At 39.0% G+C, this 19,938-nt stretch overlaps 1 protein-coding gene and 1 long non-coding RNA gene across 4 annotated transcripts in view; one reads left to right on the top strand and one right to left on the bottom strand.

Annotated features, from left to right (window-relative positions):
* Positions 1 to 413: 413 nt before the first annotated feature.
* LOC140505748 (uncharacterized) lies at positions 414 to 5,797 on the bottom strand. The gene is made up of 2 exons (XR_011967646.1): positions 5,712 to 5,797; positions 414 to 2,723 (listed from the first exon to the last, which is right to left on the bottom strand). It is a non-coding gene; the product is annotated as an uncharacterized lncRNA (long non-coding RNA).
* A 267-nt stretch (positions 5,798 to 6,064) lies between these two features.
* Positions 6,065 to 19,938, top strand: part of ACVR1C (activin A receptor type 1C) — a 127,181-nt gene continuing 113,307 nt past the window's right edge. For all 3 annotated transcript variants that reach the window (XM_072612025.1, XM_072612024.1, XM_072612023.1), the window contains exon 1: positions 6,065 to 6,389. In XM_072612025.1, coding sequence (XP_072468126.1) covers positions 6,317 to 6,389 — 73 coding nt within the window. In that variant the 5' untranslated portion in view covers positions 6,065 to 6,316. The remainder of the gene's footprint in view (positions 6,390 to 19,938) is intronic.

The following is a 19,938-nucleotide window of genomic DNA, read 5'->3' as shown; positions in this document are numbered from 1 at the left end:
CTACACTGCTGGTTTTTTCCCTATCTAGTATTAGCAATCCTAATAATTTTGTCCTTTATTTACGCAAAGTTATATCACTGACCCGGAATGAATAAGGAAGGAATCAACTTTAAGTTATTTTCTAATTGTGGTGATGGATTTGAACCAATATGTCTAGTTTTCCCAGTTAGGTACTTGCTTGTGACCAAGAGTTGTAGGAACCAGAAATATAATCTATAAATCTGGAATAAAGAGCAGTTTAGCGACCAACCTGGGGACAAAACTCCCAACAGATATTATTAGAACAGTACCTGGAAGAAGTGGGGTCCTCAGGTTTAAGGGAATCTAACGGTTCCCCTTGCATTTAAAATTCAGAACTAATGAGCCCCCATCGATGTCTTTGTTATTTTGGAATAGTCAGTCAGAGGGCACAATTAATTTAAAACAAAGGCATTTAATGAAATAGTATAGTTTGAAAAATTGCAATAAAACATAGCATTCATAGTATCAAATGAAATAATATTTGTAAAACACTTAGCACGAAGCCGGGCACATAGTAAGTGCTTAATAAATGCTTGTTCCCTTACCCCCATAATTCTGCAGTATAATCTCCCATAAATTCATACAGTGAGGCGAGCAGGCATGCACACATAGGGACCATGCATGAGTGTTATCTACATAAACAAAAAGTGTAACCAAAGGGCAGCTCATGTTTTCTGATGTTGCAGGACCACTGATGGATTCTGATGATGTTACTATGCTTTTACTGTATCAGTTTCCCACTCAATATGTTGCCATGAGATATGTTGCTCTGTTGGTCCTGTGATTACTGCTCATGATTGTTCTCTAAGGGTCAGGCATTCCTAAGATCTTATCAGGTTTAGTATGAAAATGAATTTGGGGAAGGTAAGCAGGCAAGGTCATTGCTCTCCACTTAGCTAGCCTTCATTCCTGCCTTTGTTCTGTCAGTTGTAGAATACCAGTTCCTTTGGTACTTCATTCTAGATAGCCAAAAATTCTGCTTTTCCCATAAGTTCCTAGGGTGAAAAGCTACTTATCCCTCAAGGTGGAAGATTTGGGAGTTCCTACTGCGAAAATTCTTGGGTTTTTTTTCATTTACTACAATAAAAGTCCTAAATGAGAAGTTTTTCCATCCCTAAGGAAGTATTGGGAGTACTATTACTGAAAGAAAATTTAGGAAATCAGAATGAATTATTCAAGACTACACTCTACCACAATAAGGTTTTTAGTATAGTGCAACAAAATTAAGCACCAACTGTGTACAATGAGGGAAAAGGGAACTGTGACAAGATCATAGTTAGGGGAAGAGTATTATCCTAGGGAGAAGAAAATGTAGAAAGATGAGCAAAAGATGAGCTAAGACCTCACTAGTGTACAGTAAAATGTGGTGATATGCCTCCTCACCATATGCTCATTCCATGAGAACTTCACTGAACCAACATGAAATGAGAAAGTCATGTGCTTGATATTGGAGTTTCTGGCAAGAATTCCCTTTATGAGTTTTTTTTTTTTAATTGTTACCTCCAAAAGCTAAATTGTGATGTTCAGTATTAAGATGTATTCCAGACCAATGTATCCTACAAATATAAAGTGTTAGATTACAAAACTCTTCAAACTTTAAAATCTAGTTTATGGGACATCTTTTCATTTCTCTTTTATTTCAGGCCTCTTTGAGTTCCATCCTGCTAATGGGTTATTTGTTTCTAGATTTTTTCTTTTTAATTTGGGTCTGTTTTCTCTTGCTTATGCAAATCCATCCTTCATGACATAATGTTGCTATGGCAATGAATATGATACAAATAGACGGTTACAAGGTAGGGAAGAGAGGTTAAAGCTTGAGTAAGCCAGCTTTTGCATTTTAAAATGAAATAGTAAAGGTACAAATGCTTTCAAAGGAAACTTTGTTATAGATTACATTCAAAAAGATTTGATTATGTTTCCTATTATTTCTTCTAAAATAACAATCAAATTCAACTCAACACAAGAGGTCACAAAAATGTTCCCCAAAATATTCTTAAAATAACCAAGTACACAAGTTGTACCAGGTTAAATATTGTGCTAATGATAATATATACAAAACAACTCATCTGTGCTCACTTTTCTAACACCCCCTTGCAATGGCAGGTGGAGTCTCCAGACAACAGCTAAAATACCATTCCCTTCTGAGTTCTAGCAGGTAACCCTGAGGTGTGGGAGATTTCTAATAGTGTCACTCAAATCTTCATCCAGTCTGCTTTCCATTATTAATCAACCAATAGAATTCTATTAGTATCTTTAAAGGGAATTATAAAAAAGAATAACAGATAGGACAATCCCCCAAGCCAAACTACAGCCTCTCCTTGAATATATAACGTCCCTGGTTAGAGTGGGCTCAAACTCAAAGTAGAACCAAAGTGAGGACCAAGTTTAGAGAACATATATAGCCAAGGGGTACTTTCCAACTCCTGGCCCTGGAAGTCCTCTTCTCACTTCATGTAGTCTTCATAGGTTTGCTTTACTGGACTTGGATCAGTCTTCCTGGAATGTAAAATCAGTATTTCTATCTGTTATGAGGGCTCATGATTCCTGGCAGACTATCTGCCCATTTCCTGGCAATTCCTTTGTTATCAGCTGCTACTAATGTGGAGGGCTCTTCTACTGAGTCCCACTGCCAGTGGAATCTCTGGTGTCTTTGAAGGCTCTCTCAACTGCTTGGGCACATCCCTTTCAGAATACTCATTCATCTAGGAGCAGGAAAGAAAACACAAAAGAAACAGAGGTGCCATGTAGTCAGAGACATATATAGAGAGAGGCCAATTTTCCTATTCCTTCCCTGTCCCTCCCCACCAATGAGCTTAAAGGAATCATTTTCATTCAAGAGCTGCCAGGGAAAAAGGGGAAGAAAGGAAATAAGCATTTATTAAGCATCTACTATATGCTGAGCACTATGCTAAGTGCTTCACAAATATCTCATTTGACCCTTAACAATTTTGCTAGGTAGGTGCTGTTATTACCCCATTTTACAGTTAAGGAAACAGACAAACAGAAGTTAAGTGACTTGACCAGGATCATATTGTTAGTACCTGAAGCTGGATTTGAACTCAGGCCTTCCTGACCCAATGTCCAATGCTCTACCCATAGCCACCTAGCTTTTTCTGGAGAAACTCACTTCTGGTTTAGCCTCTTTTGAGTCACTAGCACTTACTCAAGCCATTGGCTAAAACCTAGCTTCCCTCACCTTTCTATGTGGTCCCTTGATTAAGACTAGGAAGGGAATATTTATGAATGGGGCAGCTAGGTGGCACAATGGAGCACCAGGCCTGGAGTCAGGAAAACCTCAGTTCATATCAGTCCTCAGATACTTACTAATTAACTGTGATCAGGGGCAAACTCTATTTGCCTCAGTTTCCTCATCTGTAAAATGAGATGGAGAAGGAAATGACAAACCACACTAGTATCTTTACCAAGAAAACTCCAGATGGGGTCACAAGGAGTTGGACATGACTGAACAACAACAAATTTAAGCTTACTTCCAGGGACTGGGTCTTCATTGTCCAGTTCTTGTATTACATATAAATTACACAAAGTTCATTACTAAATAGCACTATCTCAAATAAAAATCTTCTCCTAGGTTTCCAAGAAACAACAGTTGGGAGATTAATTTGCAGTGTTCTAATAACTCTGATGTAAATATCTCTTTAAATTTTACAAAACAATTTACTCATGACAATACTATGAAAAAGATTTTGCAAATACTATCATCCTTATTTTACAAGTGATGAAACTGTAGCTTGGAAAAGTTAAATGATTTGCTAGTGGATATGCAGTTAAAAAGTATCAGTAGGCTTTGGAACCTGGATATTCTTAGTTTAAGTTCAATGTACTTTCTGCGATATGGTTTCCAACAGTATACTGTTCTAGTCATTCAATTTCCTTAATTTATAGCTACATTTATTGAAAGGTAGTTGTTTTATTCATCATATATATAAAATCATAGAGTCTTAGAATTTAAGGGACCTCAGAGATCATGTTAAGATTCTCCTAGAATTTTAATTTTGGAAGAAGAGTTCACATATGAGATGAGGTGTTTGGGGAGGATGAAAAGGTAGCATTTGAAAGATATTTTACAATGCCTTAATATACCAAATATTTAAATTTTTTTAAATTAACTTTTACCACCAAGTCATAGAACTTTGAGCTAAGGACTCAAGAGATACAGGTTTTTTTCATTGACTTGCCATATGACTGACAAAGCACTTCAACTTCACTTGTCTTGGTTTTATTCATACTGTTTTTAAAGTGAACTTTTTATCTACTTATTAACAGGATTCTGTGAGGAAGAAGACTGAAGAGGAGGACATGCAGTTTCTTGTGAGTACTTAAGTTATTAAATATTTCTATAATAGCAGGATTATTTAGGCTCTAACCTCTTATCTTCCTAGAGGTTGCAGTATTTTTTTTTCAATTTACAGATGTTCATATTCAGTATATAGATAGTCATCAGTGCAGAATTTATGGTGCAAGTGCTAAATAATGAATAAGGCAAGGCAGTAAAAATATGATGTTTTCTAGCATTTTGTTGCATAAGTTTTTGGTATGTGTATTTTTTTAAAGCATCTGTTTTGTGGGTGTCTGGAAGGCCTTAGAGGCTTGTCCCACCTCCCTATTTTTTCTTTTTAATTGATTCAGGACAAAATAGGAACAGAATATTTCCACCCTGTAGAGTTTTTTTGTGCCCTTAAAAGAAAAACAATCCTCAGTTTCTGCATTGCTACAACTCTAACAGACTTGCAAAACGAATTAGTGCTTAGTGATCATTCCATTCCTAGTCCTGAGATATTTGTGTTCCTTGGACTAATAAGGACCAATTACTGTCTACATCTTGAGCCTTTTAAGATAGAGAATCCTGATATATTTGCTCTCCATCAAGTGAAGGAACAAGAATAGTATGCTTCTTAAATCTAGAGGAGAGCATTTGATTCTAAAACCATTCATTTCTATTACTGAAGAAAACTTTAAAGACAATGAAAGCAATCTTCTCCTAATGGTAATATTAATAACATTAAATATCTTATTTTTAGCTTCCCTGGGTGGCTAAATTAAAAGCATTCGGTTCACTTTCTGCACATGCCAAGACTGGATAAAGTAGAAATGAATTGTAGGTTAATTTTGCTAATTAGTAATTTCCCCCCATAACTATATTTTCACTCACAATAAATGTGTTAGTTATAACAATTTAATAGCAAAGCTTTAGCAGGATAAACATAACATTTTAATTCGTTTTTTAAGTGTAATTTAAAGTGGTGCACATTTTGAAATACAGTTCTATTGATGAAGGTGACAGTCACAATGTCCACTTCCAGAGGAAGGAATTTAGGGGGCTGGAAACCTGGGACATATGTACAGATACTACAAATATATATTCCTTATCACCTGGGGCAGGTGACAGTCTGCTGTAAAAGATGGGATAGAGACATCTTAGGTAGAGATGCTGGAGTGAGATGAAATTTGCAGGAGTCGTGGGGGGCCCATCCTAAGCCCATTTACCCAATGTACCATATAGCCCTCTACGAAGTTTTAAGGCCAGGTAGTGCTTTCCAGGTACAGCACGTTGACAGGTTCCTGCAGATTTGGGGAAACTGGGAGTGGGTTATACAACTCGTAATAAATCAGCACCCTGATTTTTACGCATCCCGGCAGGATACAGCAAAGTAAACAAAAAGTCAGAATACCTGGGGACAAGAGGGAAGGTTCCTCGTAATGTGACGTAATGAGGCAGATTAGAAACCCTAGGAATACCAGGCTACAGGAACTTCTGTCTTGTAGAACCTACTTCCTACAGTGCTGACTTGCTAGGGTTCTACTCTGGCTCCCTTTTCCTCCTCTGACAGACACTCTCGCTTCGCCACTTTCCCGTCAGCAGGTCTTTTTTGCTCACCCTTCCTCAGTGCCCGGAGGGCTTGAGAGAGAAGAAAGGGGCGGAGGCTCGCTCCTGGGAAGCAGTAGTGCCACAGCTCTGCCTACCTCCCCGCCTCGTCCACCCCCAGCCACGCCTCCGCGGCTCCCCGCGTGTCCTCGTGGCAGTTGGGGCCGGTGGCTGGAGCACCACACACCTCCTGCCTAGCGGGGCGTGGGATGGGGGAAGGGGAGGGAAGCGGAGAGGGGCGCAGGCACCGACTAGTGGCTACCTCACACTTCAAAAAGCGTCCCCGGGCTGCGCTCTGCTCCCGCACCCCGGGAACTTCAGAGCGCTGCGCGCCCGCCTTCTCCCCTTCCCTCCTGCTTTCCCCGGTCTTTCCCCTCTTGCCTGGCCTGCAGCCGGCCCCCTGCGGTGGCCATGACCCGGGCGCACCAGTTCGCGCTCCAGCAGGCTCTGTTGCTCCTCGCCATCGCAGCCTCTCTCTCGGCAGGTACGGCCGCCTCTCCACCGCCAGCAGTGGCGCAGGACCATAGGGGTGTCCAAGCACTCGCACGGCTGAGCTCTTGGGCGCAGCGCAGATCGGGGCTCTATCTTGGGTCGGGCGACCAGAGCTTTGGGGAGAGGGTGCCCGGAGCAGTGGCCGTAGGGAGGCGCAGAAGGGAGTGCGGCTGGCGGGATGATTTTTGGGGGCGGCATTTTAAGGTGCAGCGTGGGCACTTGCTGACTGGCAGCCCTGGGGAGAAACAGGTGTATCCGGGAAGGAAGGTTCGAAAGTGCGTACATTTTCCGGAGCTGCAATCCAGGAAGAACTGGGGGGAGGAAGGCGGCGGAATTTGTGGGAGGGTTAGTTGGAAGCCCGAGGTGGGCATGATGAGTTAGGTTGGGGGAAGTTTAGTGGGTGACAGGTGTGTGGGCATGAGGAGTAGGTTGTAGAAAGCCGAAGGGGTGTGTGTGTGTGTGTGTGTGGGGGGGGGGGAACACCACTGGAGAGGTCCGTGGTGTTTCTGTCTGAGGGTTAGTGGGACCTTGGATACACGGGGAAGTGATTAAACAGAATGGGATAATCGAAAGATGGGTGCATGCCCCGGGGCAAAATGGGAGATGGCTACTGAAGCAACCTACGCTACTTTTGAGATACTATCTTTATTAAGGGTTGCTTTAAAAAAAAAAAAGATTGGTAAACACCACCTATTTATGACAGGTCTGTTGCTCGGTTATCTGATCTTAGTAATCATAAATCAAACTTCTGTTATTATTTTTTACTATATAATGTTTATGTGCAACCAGGGAAATGGTTTCACAAAGTCTCTTATCCAGTAGTTTCTTTTTTAAATAAATAAAAATTCTAAGATCATTTCCACCAACGTTTCTTTGAGTTGTAAGACTCCTCAATGCAATCTTTCAACAATTCCATCCAAAACTACATATTTTTATATATATAAAATGTCATTGTGTATTGTATAAAAATACATAAATATACTTTTAATCTATATATCCCTTCATATATACATATGTGTGTATTTGCATGTAGTGGACAAAGAAACATTATTTTCAGAAAGTTTACTTGGCCCAGGTACTTCTCTGTTTCCCTCCCTTTCTTGCTCCCTGCATGTGAGTCTGACTTTAAATAGCTGGATTTATGATACAGGTATTTTTAGCCTTAGTGACATGCTTGTGGCACGGTTTTGAATAATTGCTATCGGCAGACATTCTGCAATATAAACAGCCTTGGACAATCTGCAGGTTGTAGGGATATGTAAGGAGTAGAAAATCAGGGGGAAAGCCAGCTTGTCTTTGAAGAGGGTACCAGGTTCCTATGAAATGGTGGGTTTGTTCAGGATAAAAAAGGTAATAATGGGATGAAGGGAAAGACAATGTAGTTTTCAGAGAAAGTTGATGAAAACTCAACAAATGGAGCTAAAGAGATATTAGGAAAGGAGTTTAAATTCTGTTATTTGGAAACTTTAAAGTGAGCTTTAAAGTGTTTTAGTGAGACTTTCCTGAATCAAATCTAAGTATAACAGTTTGACAGGAAGCCTATGAAAAGTATTGTTTTAGGTCTTCCACTTGTAGAATACTTATCTGAGTACATAGCTATAGATCTTACCTGAACTGGACATCATTGCGTAGATCTTAAGAACATTTGTGTGAGTCATTGGGTATTACTATATAAGAATGCCTTTGTCCAATTTTTATAACAGCTATACACAGAATGAACATTTTCGGCTCTTATGGAGTGCATGGTTTCTATAGCAGCCTTAAAAAACCCAACCAAATGGGGCCCAAGGACTAAACTATACATTGAATAATTCAAAGGTGATTGTTTTCTTAAAATAGAATTAGTTATTGGGATTTAGAATCTTTAGTAGGCAAAATATAAAGATTTACAGTGTGGTGGTTATCATTGGAAATGTATTTGTAATGAGGAGACTGGCTAATGTGGGCCTGATGTTTAGGGCATTTCCATATGCTCTATCTGTTATGAAAGTATTGAGCTCACTCCTCCCATTACCTACATAACACGTGTGTGTGCACTTTAGAAAAGTGCTAACATTTGTATAGTACTTTGGAACTATAAATCCCTTTGCATACTTTGCCTTATTTAACCTTTTCCATACTTCTGTGAGACAGATAAAGCAAATATCATTTTCCACATTTTATGGGTAAGAAAACCAATCCCAGACTTGCTAGATACTTCAGAGAAGTTAAGTGACCAGCCCAGGGGCATACAGATTATGAGTGAGGGAATCTAGAGCTCAAATACAAGTCTTCTGATTCTCAAGTCCAGTGGTTTCTACATTATGTCAAATGTAGAGTGCTTAGGAAATAGTAAGACACACACATGGAACATGTTAGCTGTACATTCTCAGCAATCTGAGCACACATGTCATGTTAAGGTCTCAAAAATATTTTAAAAACTTTGTTAATCAGGGCATCCTTTTTACTTTGTTGATTCATCCACCCCATCACCTCACTCTAAATAGTAACAGGTGAGATTTTTCACCAGCCGGAAATGAACTAAAGCCCATTGATCTGTGGTTTGAATGCTGAAATTACATTTACTGATGGTACTTCAAGTATCAAACCAAAGAAATACTTCAGTGGCAATGGTTATCTCAGGTAATCTAGATTGTTGTTTAACTGAAGCTTGGATAATGAGTACTCCCTCCAGACTCCAGAGAAGTCATCATGCCTCATGAGGGAAAGTTTGGTAGGCAGCATGGGATTGTAGCCACCTGAAGGCTCTCTGTTCTAAGAGTGGGTTGGGATCGAGGGTGTGTTTTATTACATTTTAACTGTTTATCCAATTCTATTACACTAAAGTATTATGCAGGCCCTTAGAAAAAATGATTGAGATTTTAGAATACTACTGTGGAAGGTGCTAAGCAAACCTTAAAGTAACATATAACTATTAGTTATTACCTCTAGGATGAGGGTACCATTGTATTTAATAATTTCACAGATTATATCCCATTTTTCTTTTCTTTCCATTTGGGAGCATCATTAAAAGTGGGAGTTCATATAAAAACCTGTATACTATTGTATGGATGAACTGCAAGTGAAAGCTGTCAACAATTTAGATATTAGACACTAAGATTCCGATTTGGAAAGTGTTCTTAAAGATTATCTAATCCAGTGTTCCTTCACTGCAAGTCCTCTACAGACTGACATTAGTCAGTGGAAATTTTTACTAGTTGACAAAACTTTATTATCAACAGTGCTTACTTTTTACAACCTGTAAACTTTATTCAAAAACTGACTTATCATCCATGCTTGTCATTTTTTTCATCTATTCCAGTCTCCTTTCCCCTGGCTATTCCCTTAGGACTGCTGAGGGTTCCTTGACTGAAGCTGTAGAGGACAATCAATCTGCTATAGAGAATTTATGGTACTGATCAACAATATATTTGGGTTGAGAAGTACTGGACTTACCCAAATCTTTTTTTTTTTATTTTGTTGATGAGCATGAAACTCATTATATAACTTACTCATCATGGTCACCCAGCTAAATGTTACTAGTCTTTTGACTCAATTCCACAGCTAGGACTCTTTAAAGAGAATGTCTTTGCTGCAAGATAAGCTTTTGAATGAATGAATGATTTATTAAGCACACATTGGGGATACAAGTAGAAAAGTAGGTTAGCCCCTATTCTCAAGGAGCTCATTCTAATGGAGGGGACAACACATGTGAAAAGTTTAAGCTGCAAGTCAAATGCAAAGGTCCCAAGTGTCTTTAGGATACACTGGCAAAAGATGATAATGATGCCATTTCCACCGACAAAGTCATATGTTCTGATGTTGAACCATTTGACACTGGGCTAGAAGTATTTCTGTTTCCAAGAATCTTGGGTTCAGGGTCCTGGCCTGTCTCCATCAGGGGATGAGGGAAGATGATGATGAAAATGGTGGTGGGTGATGGTGGTTGATCCTGCCTCAGGGTACTTCCTTGCTGCTTCATCTGGGCTTGTTTACCTACCCTGTTACTAGCCACTGATTGGCAGTTGGTGGCACTGTCTGGGCTCTTGTGCATAGGAGCCACTTCTTCAGAGGATGGCTACACAGATTGGATTCAAGATAGAATTGTTGGACTGGGGAGGGGGTGGTACTGCCATCTATTCCTAGGGTTCTTGTGCTTATCTACCAGTTGGTAGCAGTTGGTAAGTGATCGTTGTTGCTTGTGATGAGAAGTTGGGCTGCTTTTTCCACAGATTTCTCCCCACAGTGATGTTCATCAGAGCTGGAAGCAGGTCTAGTGGTTTGGGGAACACTTTTTCCCAAGGCTCTTGGATTCAGGTTCTTGCACTGTCTCCATCAAGGTCTGAATGTAAATGGTGATCAGTGTGGTAATTTGACTTGCTTGCTGCTTCCCATCTCTCCCTCAGGGTTTCCCACTGCTTCAGTGAGGCAGGCTTGTCTAGTAGCAGTTGGGAGAAGAGACTGTGGGCTGTATTTTCTTTCTTTTTTTAACCTGGGGTCATCTGGAAACCTAGTTGCTAACTTCAAATGTGATTCCTCAAAACTGAGTACTGTATAGCAGATTCAAGGAAATATCAAGAAGAGAGCGGTAGGAGTAATCATTTCCTCCAAATAGCTGAAATTGTCTAAGAATAGAAAATGCATTTTTTTTCTTGCAAGTGATTTATATGCAAGTACTCCCACAGTAGAGTGTGGTGCTTCCTACTGATCTTAGTACTCTCTTGCAGGCTAAAGATTGTGGTTCTCTGAAGTATTGGGCTATTAAGTAGGAAATAACAGGACAGGAATAGGCTCTTTGAGAACCTCCTGTCCCTTTAATCTCTGGCACTCCTTTCTACTCACTTACATAGGACATTAAACATGGAAATACTAGCTCTTCCTCGTGGTCAAACTTACTGTGACTAGTACTGGCCTGTATTTCCTTGGCACATCGTTTCATTCTTAGAGAATTTCTTACTAGTCCTCTCTTTTTCTCCTCTCAGTTCAGAATTTTTGCTTTATTGTATTAAACTTTTCTTTCATTTTCTCAGACTAGCCTTTCTGCTTTAATATGGAATTTCTTTCCTGCTTAAAGTAACTCCCCCTCCTCCCCCCAAAGAAAGACAATTCTAGCTTTAGGACAAAAGTGCCTTCCCCAAAAGCACATTTAATGAGAGAAAATCTGCTGTTGTGATCCTGCTGCTGTGGTCAAGCCCCTAGATTTATAGTGAATTAAAGATGGGGTCTAAATTAGAATTTTAACCTGAGATGTTTTCCTTTTTACTAATTGAGGTAGCTGGGTGATGCAGTGGATAGAACACTGGAGCTGGAGTCAAATCTAATTCAAATTTAGCCTCAGATACTTGCTAGCTGTGTGACCCTGGGCAAGGCAGTTAATTGCTGCCTGCCTCACTTTCCTCAACTGTAGAATGTGGTTAATAACAGCACCTACTTACCAGGCTTGTGAGGATCAAATGAGATAACTGTTTGTAAAGCACTTAGCACTGTGCCTAGCGCAGAGTTGGTGCTATGCGAATATTTATTCCTTTCTCCTCTTCTCGCTCCCTTTCCTAATTTGTGTTTTAAACTAGAAGCAGAAGGGCACAGTAAATAGATGGATAGTCTTGATGTCAGAAAGACCTGGGTTCAAGTCCTGTTTATGACATATCCTAGCTGTGTAACTGAGGGCACCCTTTTAGTACTCAAGGCAACTGTGACTATAAATTATGAATGAATTGCCTAGACCTTCTGGAAGTCATTAACTTATGAGTCTGAACCTTCTACTCCATCCTTTCCTCCATCAAAAAAAAAAAAAGTTTTACACTGGGATGACCTCAGTGCAGAAATATTGAGCTAGAAGGATGTATTCAAGATGATTTTATTCCTGGATTCTTCTTATACCATAGCAAAGCATGGTCTAAAGAGCTCTGCAATAAGAATTAATTTTCATTCAATCCAATTGTTGTCCCTTTGTCCAAGGGTAAGCTATTTTAATCTCTTCCCTCAAATTGCCTCAGTTTCCTCTTTTTAAAAAATGAGGATCATACAAATTTTCTGCCAGGCTCAAAGGAAGTCTGATAACCAGTGCTTAACACGGTGCCTGGCATAGAGTAGGTGCTTAATAAATGTTCATTGAATGATTGATATGAAACTTTATGGTAATACAGAAGTAGTCTTCTGAACTCTTTGGAAAAAATGATGTATAAGTAGATTTGGCCTGTGCCTGAGATTGTTGTTAAATATACATCTTCTATCTTACTCATCTTTTGTACATACCTTAATTTATGTATTCACTAAGGGAGTCCTTGATAGGCTAAACATGGTGCAGCTAGTTGCATTTCTAATCACTTTTTATTCCTCTGTCATACCAAAGGGGGATGGGCCAGAAGATCAGTTAGAGCTGTCCAAAAACAGTGAATCAATCCAAAAGTGGCATGAGTATGCCTTCTGAGGAAGGCAGCGGGGTCCCTAAATGAAAGTTTTCAAGCAAAGTTTGGATAACATCTTGTCTTTACTGGTTGTGGGGGGCAATCTTGTCTCAGGTTCAGCTTTATTCAAGCTTCTGAGGCGAGAAATGGGCTGATTTGGAAATAAATGCTATAGAGGAAGAGAGCAGGTTATAGCAATTGCCTTAGACTTTGTTTGATATATGAGGATGTATCCCAAAGAGGACATTTTGTCCTTGCTCTGGATTATTAAACCTTTTAGTGGCTGTCACTAGATGATTAGAAAAGCCTCTTTTCTGTGAATTAGCACACTATGGCTGGTGTTTGATTAGCTTAATGTTGAGAGTTATATACCTTGGCTACAGGGGGATTAATTTTTTTAAACCACAGCAACTGTAGAAGATCATATATTAAGTTGTAGAGTGATTACAGTCTGCACTGGTGGAGGGAGCATCCACAAAAATGAAGTCATAAACTCTTTAAGCATTAATTGTAGCATAGAGGAAAGAGAAGTCAAAAAGAAATGGGTTTCAATGTTGACTCACATACTTACAGCTGTGTGACCATGGGCAAGTTATTGAACCTTTCTGGGACCCAGTTTCAATATCTGGAAAAAGGTGGGGTTGGATTTGATGACTTCTTAGTGCTAACTTCATGGTCCTGTGAAGTAAGTACTTCTCAGATTTGGACATGAACTCTAGAATGTTCTACCAACCTGGAAAGGCTTTGAGTTTGGGGTTGATTAAGAAAAAAAGTGGGCCATTCTCTGATTTTTGGTCATGGAGACCCATCAAATAGCATAATATAAAATGATCCTCGTCTCATTCAAGCCACTTCTACTCCTACAGCGATGGTGGTGGGAACATAGAAAGGAGGACAGAGAGTTTCAAGAATTAGGGCTTAGGACATCTACAAACAAGAGACTTGTGATCATTTTCTAACTACTAATTAGTTGGTCAACTTCGAGAAGAGCTGAACTTTCACCCATATTAATATATTCTCATTGAAACGAAAAGTCAAAGATATTTGTTTTACTAAATTGACAGCTATCTCAGAGGTTCTTCTCCCACAGGCGTATTGGTAGAGATTGCTTCATTGTGTACCTGTGATCAACCCATCTTCTCCTTTGCTGCTGGTTGGTCTCTCTGCCTCAAATCTTTCACCACTCTAGAATGTCCTTCACTCAGCTGTCAAATTCATCTTTTTAAAGCATAGGCCTGATCACATGATCCAGATTCAGTAAACTCTGCTGGCTCCCTGTTACTTCCAGGATCCTCTGTTTGGCTTTTAAATCCCTTCAGAATTTGGTTCCCTTCATAACCTGGTCCCTTCCTACCTTTTATGTTTTCTTATACATTACTTTGCAGTAGTGACACTGGCCTTCTTGCTTACTCTCCCATCTCCAGGCATTTTTACTAGTTGTTCCCCATACCTGGAACTCTCTCCCTCCTCATCTTTGCCTTCTGGCTTCTCTTGCTTCAAGTGTTAGATAAACTCCTATTTTCTTCAAGTTATTTTGTATATCTCTTGTTTGTACATATTGTTTATGTGTTATCTCCCCCCACCCCCGACCAGTAGACTGTAAGCTTTTTGAGGGTGGAGATGATTTTTTGCCTTTCTTCTGTATCCCCAGAACTTAGCACAGTGCCATGCACATAGTCAGTGCTTCATAAATATGTTTTTACTTGACTTTAGTTGCTTATACATTTCTCTGATGACATTTCTTTACTGGTTCTATTTCATGATTTCTTTTTTGTAATGTATCAAAGTCTGATCACACCCACCATACATCCTTCTGTTTCCCTATGAGTAATAGTCACTTTTAACTGTTTGGAGACTAGTATTCCATGACTTACAGGCAATCAATACTAAGAAGAAATGATCTATTACAGATAACACAAAGACAAGATGCATGGTGGGAATAATTTGCCCATAGAATGTCATCAATAATAACTTTCATATAAAAATGTGACATAAAAGTCATTACCAAAGATTCCTGTGACTTTAAAGAAGATGGTCTGATCATGTAGCAAGGATACATCAAAACAGATGGACAATCTGAGAGTGCTGCATTGGTAACCATGTCACATTAAAAGAGCCAGGGGAAACATGACAGGTTGATTCTCTGCAGACAATTTAGGGAAAAAAAAAACTAGGATAAAAGAAGTACACAGGATGTAAAAGCATGAAGGAATTGTGTTCTATACTGGTGGAGGGAATCTGTTACACTAATGAAGTCAGAGATATGTTGAAATATTTGATGTCTAGTTAACCAGGGTTATTCCTGCTGAGCTCTTCTGGAACAAATTGTCTTCTCTATGTTTTATACCAGGAAAATGTAATGTCAGCTAGATGGCTCAGTGGATAGAACACTGGGGCTACAGTCAGGAAGACCTGAGATCAAATGCAGCCTCAAGTACTTCTTAGCTATGTGATCCTGGGTGTGTCACTTGATCTCTAGCTGCCTCAGTGTCCAGAACTGTAAAATGGGAACAATAATTATGGCACCTCCTTCCCAGGGTTGTTGTCAGGATGAAATGAGTTTTATAATTTGCTTAACACAGTGTCTGGCACATAGTAGGCAATTAATAAATGCTTGTTTCCTCCCTTCATCACTATGGTAAGACAGCTCTTTTTAATCATGTCTTTTTGGTACGATCTTGGTAAATAACTCAACATAGTCCAAAAAACTAACCAATATATGTCTGTAGTCAGTTTGGTGAATTCCTCTATTAACTCAGTGAGATTAGAGAGCAATAGACTTGGAGTCAGGAAGATCTAGTTTGAGTGATGTCTGATACTTACTAGATATATGATCCTGGTTAATTCACTTGTTTTTTTCTCCCATAGTTTCATTATCTGAGGAATGGGGATAATAATAGCACCTATCTCAGAGAGTTGTTTTAAGGATCAAATAAATTAGTACAGTGGTGTGAAAATTTCTTGTGGGAATCAGTAATTTTGATTTCATTTTATGATAGCAGTGGTCCTTAGGGTGATTCATAGCATGTTACCTTAACTAGGTGGAACTAGATTGAGCTGATCTCTGCACCTATGATTAATTTTTTGTCAGCTGAGTGCTTGATTTCTTGGCATATGTATGTTTCCATTGCTTCCTTTTGTTGTGTTTTCAGTTCTGTGGTTAAAATAAATATTATTGCAAAGAAACTTGAAAAAGTTGGAGCTCTTCACGGTACATATATCTTAATGATTGTTAGAGGTATTGCAATGACTGTTAGTTTGGGAAAATCAAACACTTTGAGGTTCATTCAAGACCATGATGAAACAGACTCGTTAATTCCCAGCAAAAAGGAAAGTGATGTTGAAAGCAAAAAACAATGCCCCAAATTGATAAACTATTGTGGCAAAAGAGTCTAATTAACCCTCAGTAAACAAACAAAGATCTTCAGAGAGACCTGATGAGTAGAAATTATTATTGATTCTTTTACAGTGGAGTATAGGTTTCTTGAAGACAGAAAAACATTGAGAAGACTTTTAAAAATAGCTACTGTTATTGTAAAAGAAAAAATGTTAGTCATGGCAAGACAATGCAAAGACTGGAATACTGAACACTGGTAAAAAGCATTATTTTTTTCTAATTAAACAGTTTTTCATTGAAGGCTATGGCTATACCCCTGTTAGAAAAAGTCTAGGTGAGCCTCTAAGATCAAGGGATCTTCATCAAAGTGAAAAACACACGTTTCTCTCCCCAAAAAATGTTTTGAGAATCTTTTACTTCCAATGTGCCTAGAAGTCTCATCCTTTTTGAAGGGATGATGAAATCTGATAAATGCATTGGTGTACTGAGCAACAAAATTGTTTCAAAATTACAGAAATTCCTAAATGGAGATGTGATGCTGCAATACGACTTTGCAACGTGTCCATTTCAGGTAAAATTTAAGAAAACTATCCAATAGATGGAGACAAAAATGCTTCCCCAGGCTGGTGACTTACCCGATTTAAAGCCCACTAAAAAGCCGTGGACTACAATAAAGGTTAAACTTGGAGAAACAGACTGTCAAAGATATCTTTAATATCCAATGTAATAAAAGTGGGGTTTCTTGATGAAGAATTAAAGAAATTGGGTCAAATATGTTGAACACAGTGTTAAATCATGTAAAACAAGTGATTAGTAAAATAAGGATGCATTATATATTAAAATGATTTTTAATGGAAAATGTATTGTGTCAGATCTAATTATTTTAATTACCCCACTTACCTATGTAAAGCATTGTGCAGCCCTCAAAGTACTATATTGATATTAGTCATCATTAGGATTAGAGAGCCTGTGACATTGCTTTAAGGCATATGATGACGACCTTGATATGGAAGGTGGTTATTCCTATTGTCACCTTGCTGACGCAGTGTAGAAGGCTTCGAGGTGATTGGATAGCTGAAATGTAGGAAGATGGACATTTATCATAGGAGATAGCCCTCTCAGTCTGTAAAACTGAGCTGTGAGCCCAGCTCTATTATGGTCTCTCTTGCTCTCCTTGAGTATCTTCCTGGGATTGCAAGAGGACAGACCAGCATGAAGCAGAGCAGATGCACATTCTAGGGCTTGTTGATAATGAGGATCGCCATCAATATCCTTTATGTATACTCCTCTCAGAAAGTTTAATGGCTGCTTGGGGTAGAACTACGTGGGAGTTATGCATGATTTCTGACAATTTCTGAATGTCTTAAACTAGAGTTCTGAGAATGGACTTCGTTAGTTCAACTGGTGATAGTTGGTGGGGCACTAATAAATTTCCTGCAGAAGAAGGAAGCAAGGTCAGATATGTATGAGTCTACTTGACCCAAGAGAGTAGTTTATGAACAATATATTCATGACCAAATTTCTGTGTGAAGAAGAGATTTTAGAGTCTCTTAGACCGGGGTCTTGATATTTAGCCTTCTAGATAGATAAAGGAAGTTTCCTGGTCAGTACCAGCTGAGGCCCAGAGTAACTAGGTGGTGCAGTGGATAGAGCACTGGATCTGGAATCAGAAAGACCTGAGTTTCAATCCAGCCTGAAATCCTTACTAGCTACGTGACCCTGGATAAGTCACTTAACCTTGTTTATCTCAGTTTTCTGATCTGTAAAATGAACTGGAGAAGGAAATGACAAACCACTCTAGTATCTTGCCAAGAAATCCCCAAATGGGGTCATAAAAAGATGTAATTGAAATAACTCAATAACGAGCAACAACCAGCTTTGAGAAGCTCCCTCATAGGTAATTCTAAGCTCCATAATTCCAGGCTTGAAAATGAAGGAGTCAGATATTCTCAAGATAGAAGGAGGTTTCCAGATGCAGTATGCCCCTTGGAAATGAGAATTATCCTCCTATTTTCTTAGCAGTATTACCCTTGGAGCAAAGTCTTACGAGTTACTTGAACAATGCAAGTCACATGGGAGAGAGATTCATTATTCAGAAGTCATCAGTATATGTCTCCATTTTAGAGTCAGTCCAAGCATAGGGTGGTACCACTATGAATTTTGTGTGGACTGTATCAGACTCTTGGAAAGAATGACCAAAGTGTTATCTCAATAACAACTCCAAGTTCTGTTCCTTTCCGAGGAGCTGAAGAAAAGGCTGAATGCTTTGTGTGCTTTCTGAATGTCTTTATGGGATCCTGTAGATCTTTTGTGTTGCTGCATTTTCGGTGGAGTGAAATAAAAGCTGCCCCAAATAAGGGCGTCCGAGTGGCACAGGAGATAAAGCACTGAGCCTGGAGTCAGGAAGACCTGAAATCAAATATGACTTCAGACACTTACCAGCTATGTGACCCTGGGCAAGTCACTTAACTGCTGCCTGCCTCAGTTTTCTCAACTGTAAAATGGAGTTAATAATAGCACCTACTTCATGAAATACTATTTATAGAGCATTTGGGATGGTGCCTAGCACATAGTATTTCTTTAATAAATGATTATTCCCTTCCTCTGTTCCCATGCTCAATTTGTATGTGCTTCCTTGAGTGCTTGTATTGAAGTTTGGAATCCTCTTTTACCCACATTTGGAGAAATCTAGAAACAAGCTATATATGTGAGTATATCAGTGTTTTGAGGGTAATGTTAGATGAGGCCAAGGAGCCAAAGAATGAGAAAATGACCCTTTGAGGTCACATCCTCAGGATCAGATGACATTTGGGTAAGTTTAGAGATTTTGGGCAAGATGGAACAGGCTCCATTTGCTTTTTTAAAAATGAACAATTACCTATTAAACATTTCAGAAATATTTTTTTTTTCATGTAGGCAGTAGAAAAAGAAGAAAGTAGACAGGACCAAAGTTGGGAGAATAGTACAAGGAATGACTGTTGGTCAGCCACACACCTAGCTCTGTAATCTAGATTCCTTTGCCAAAAATCTTATGTGCATCATTTGCACTTGACTATATTTTATTCTTTCTGATGGTATAGGTGATTTCTCTGGCTTGTCCATAGAGAAATCTTCCATGTTCTTTACTACTACACTTCATGTATCAAGGTGGACTGTAGGAATGTCATACTGTTAGGGCTGTGGCATTAGCTAAGGGGCCCTGTAAGATGTAAGGAACTAGCACTTCGAAGAGGAGGAGGAAAATGAATTCTCCTTGTGCTTTATGGCTTTTTGTACTCTCATTCTCCAACTTTAAAAAGTCCTGCCCTCAGGATTAGCTTTACGAAAATATAATTGACCTGGTAATCATACCCAATTGTAAGTCATAGAGCCAAATGCTTAGTCAGCCTCTCACAATCTGTATTGGATATTTCCAGGAAACAGAAAATGCACTACATGTTTGAAACACTGAATAAGGAGATAATTGTTAGGTTAACACAACATTCTATCCAAGGATAACAGATATAATGTTGAATGAACCTGTTTAAAAACATGCTCTTTTAAAAAATGAAGTGTCTCTCTAGCTCTTTAATATGAAAAGACCTCATTTAGTATTTTATCATGTATACAATATTATTTTTCTCTTTGTTATTATACTGACGTGCATAGTGAGAGAAAGGAAATGAAGAAAAAAGGAACTGACTTGATTATAACAATTGTACAACTTTTAAAACAGTGACAATTACTGTGGTGACTCAAGGGGAGGCAATATTTTGCCAGCCTCCTAATAAAGACTACTTACAAGCAAGCACTGGGTGTGGGGAGGTGATGCTTGTGAT

Source organism: Notamacropus eugenii, chromosome 5, assembly GCF_028372415.1.
Source record: "Notamacropus eugenii isolate mMacEug1 chromosome 5, mMacEug1.pri_v2, whole genome shotgun sequence".
NCBI lineage: Eukaryota > Metazoa > Chordata > Mammalia > Diprotodontia > Macropodidae > Notamacropus > Notamacropus eugenii.
Note: the sequence above shows the minus strand (reverse complement) of the source record. Positions and strands in the feature narration are given on the sequence as shown.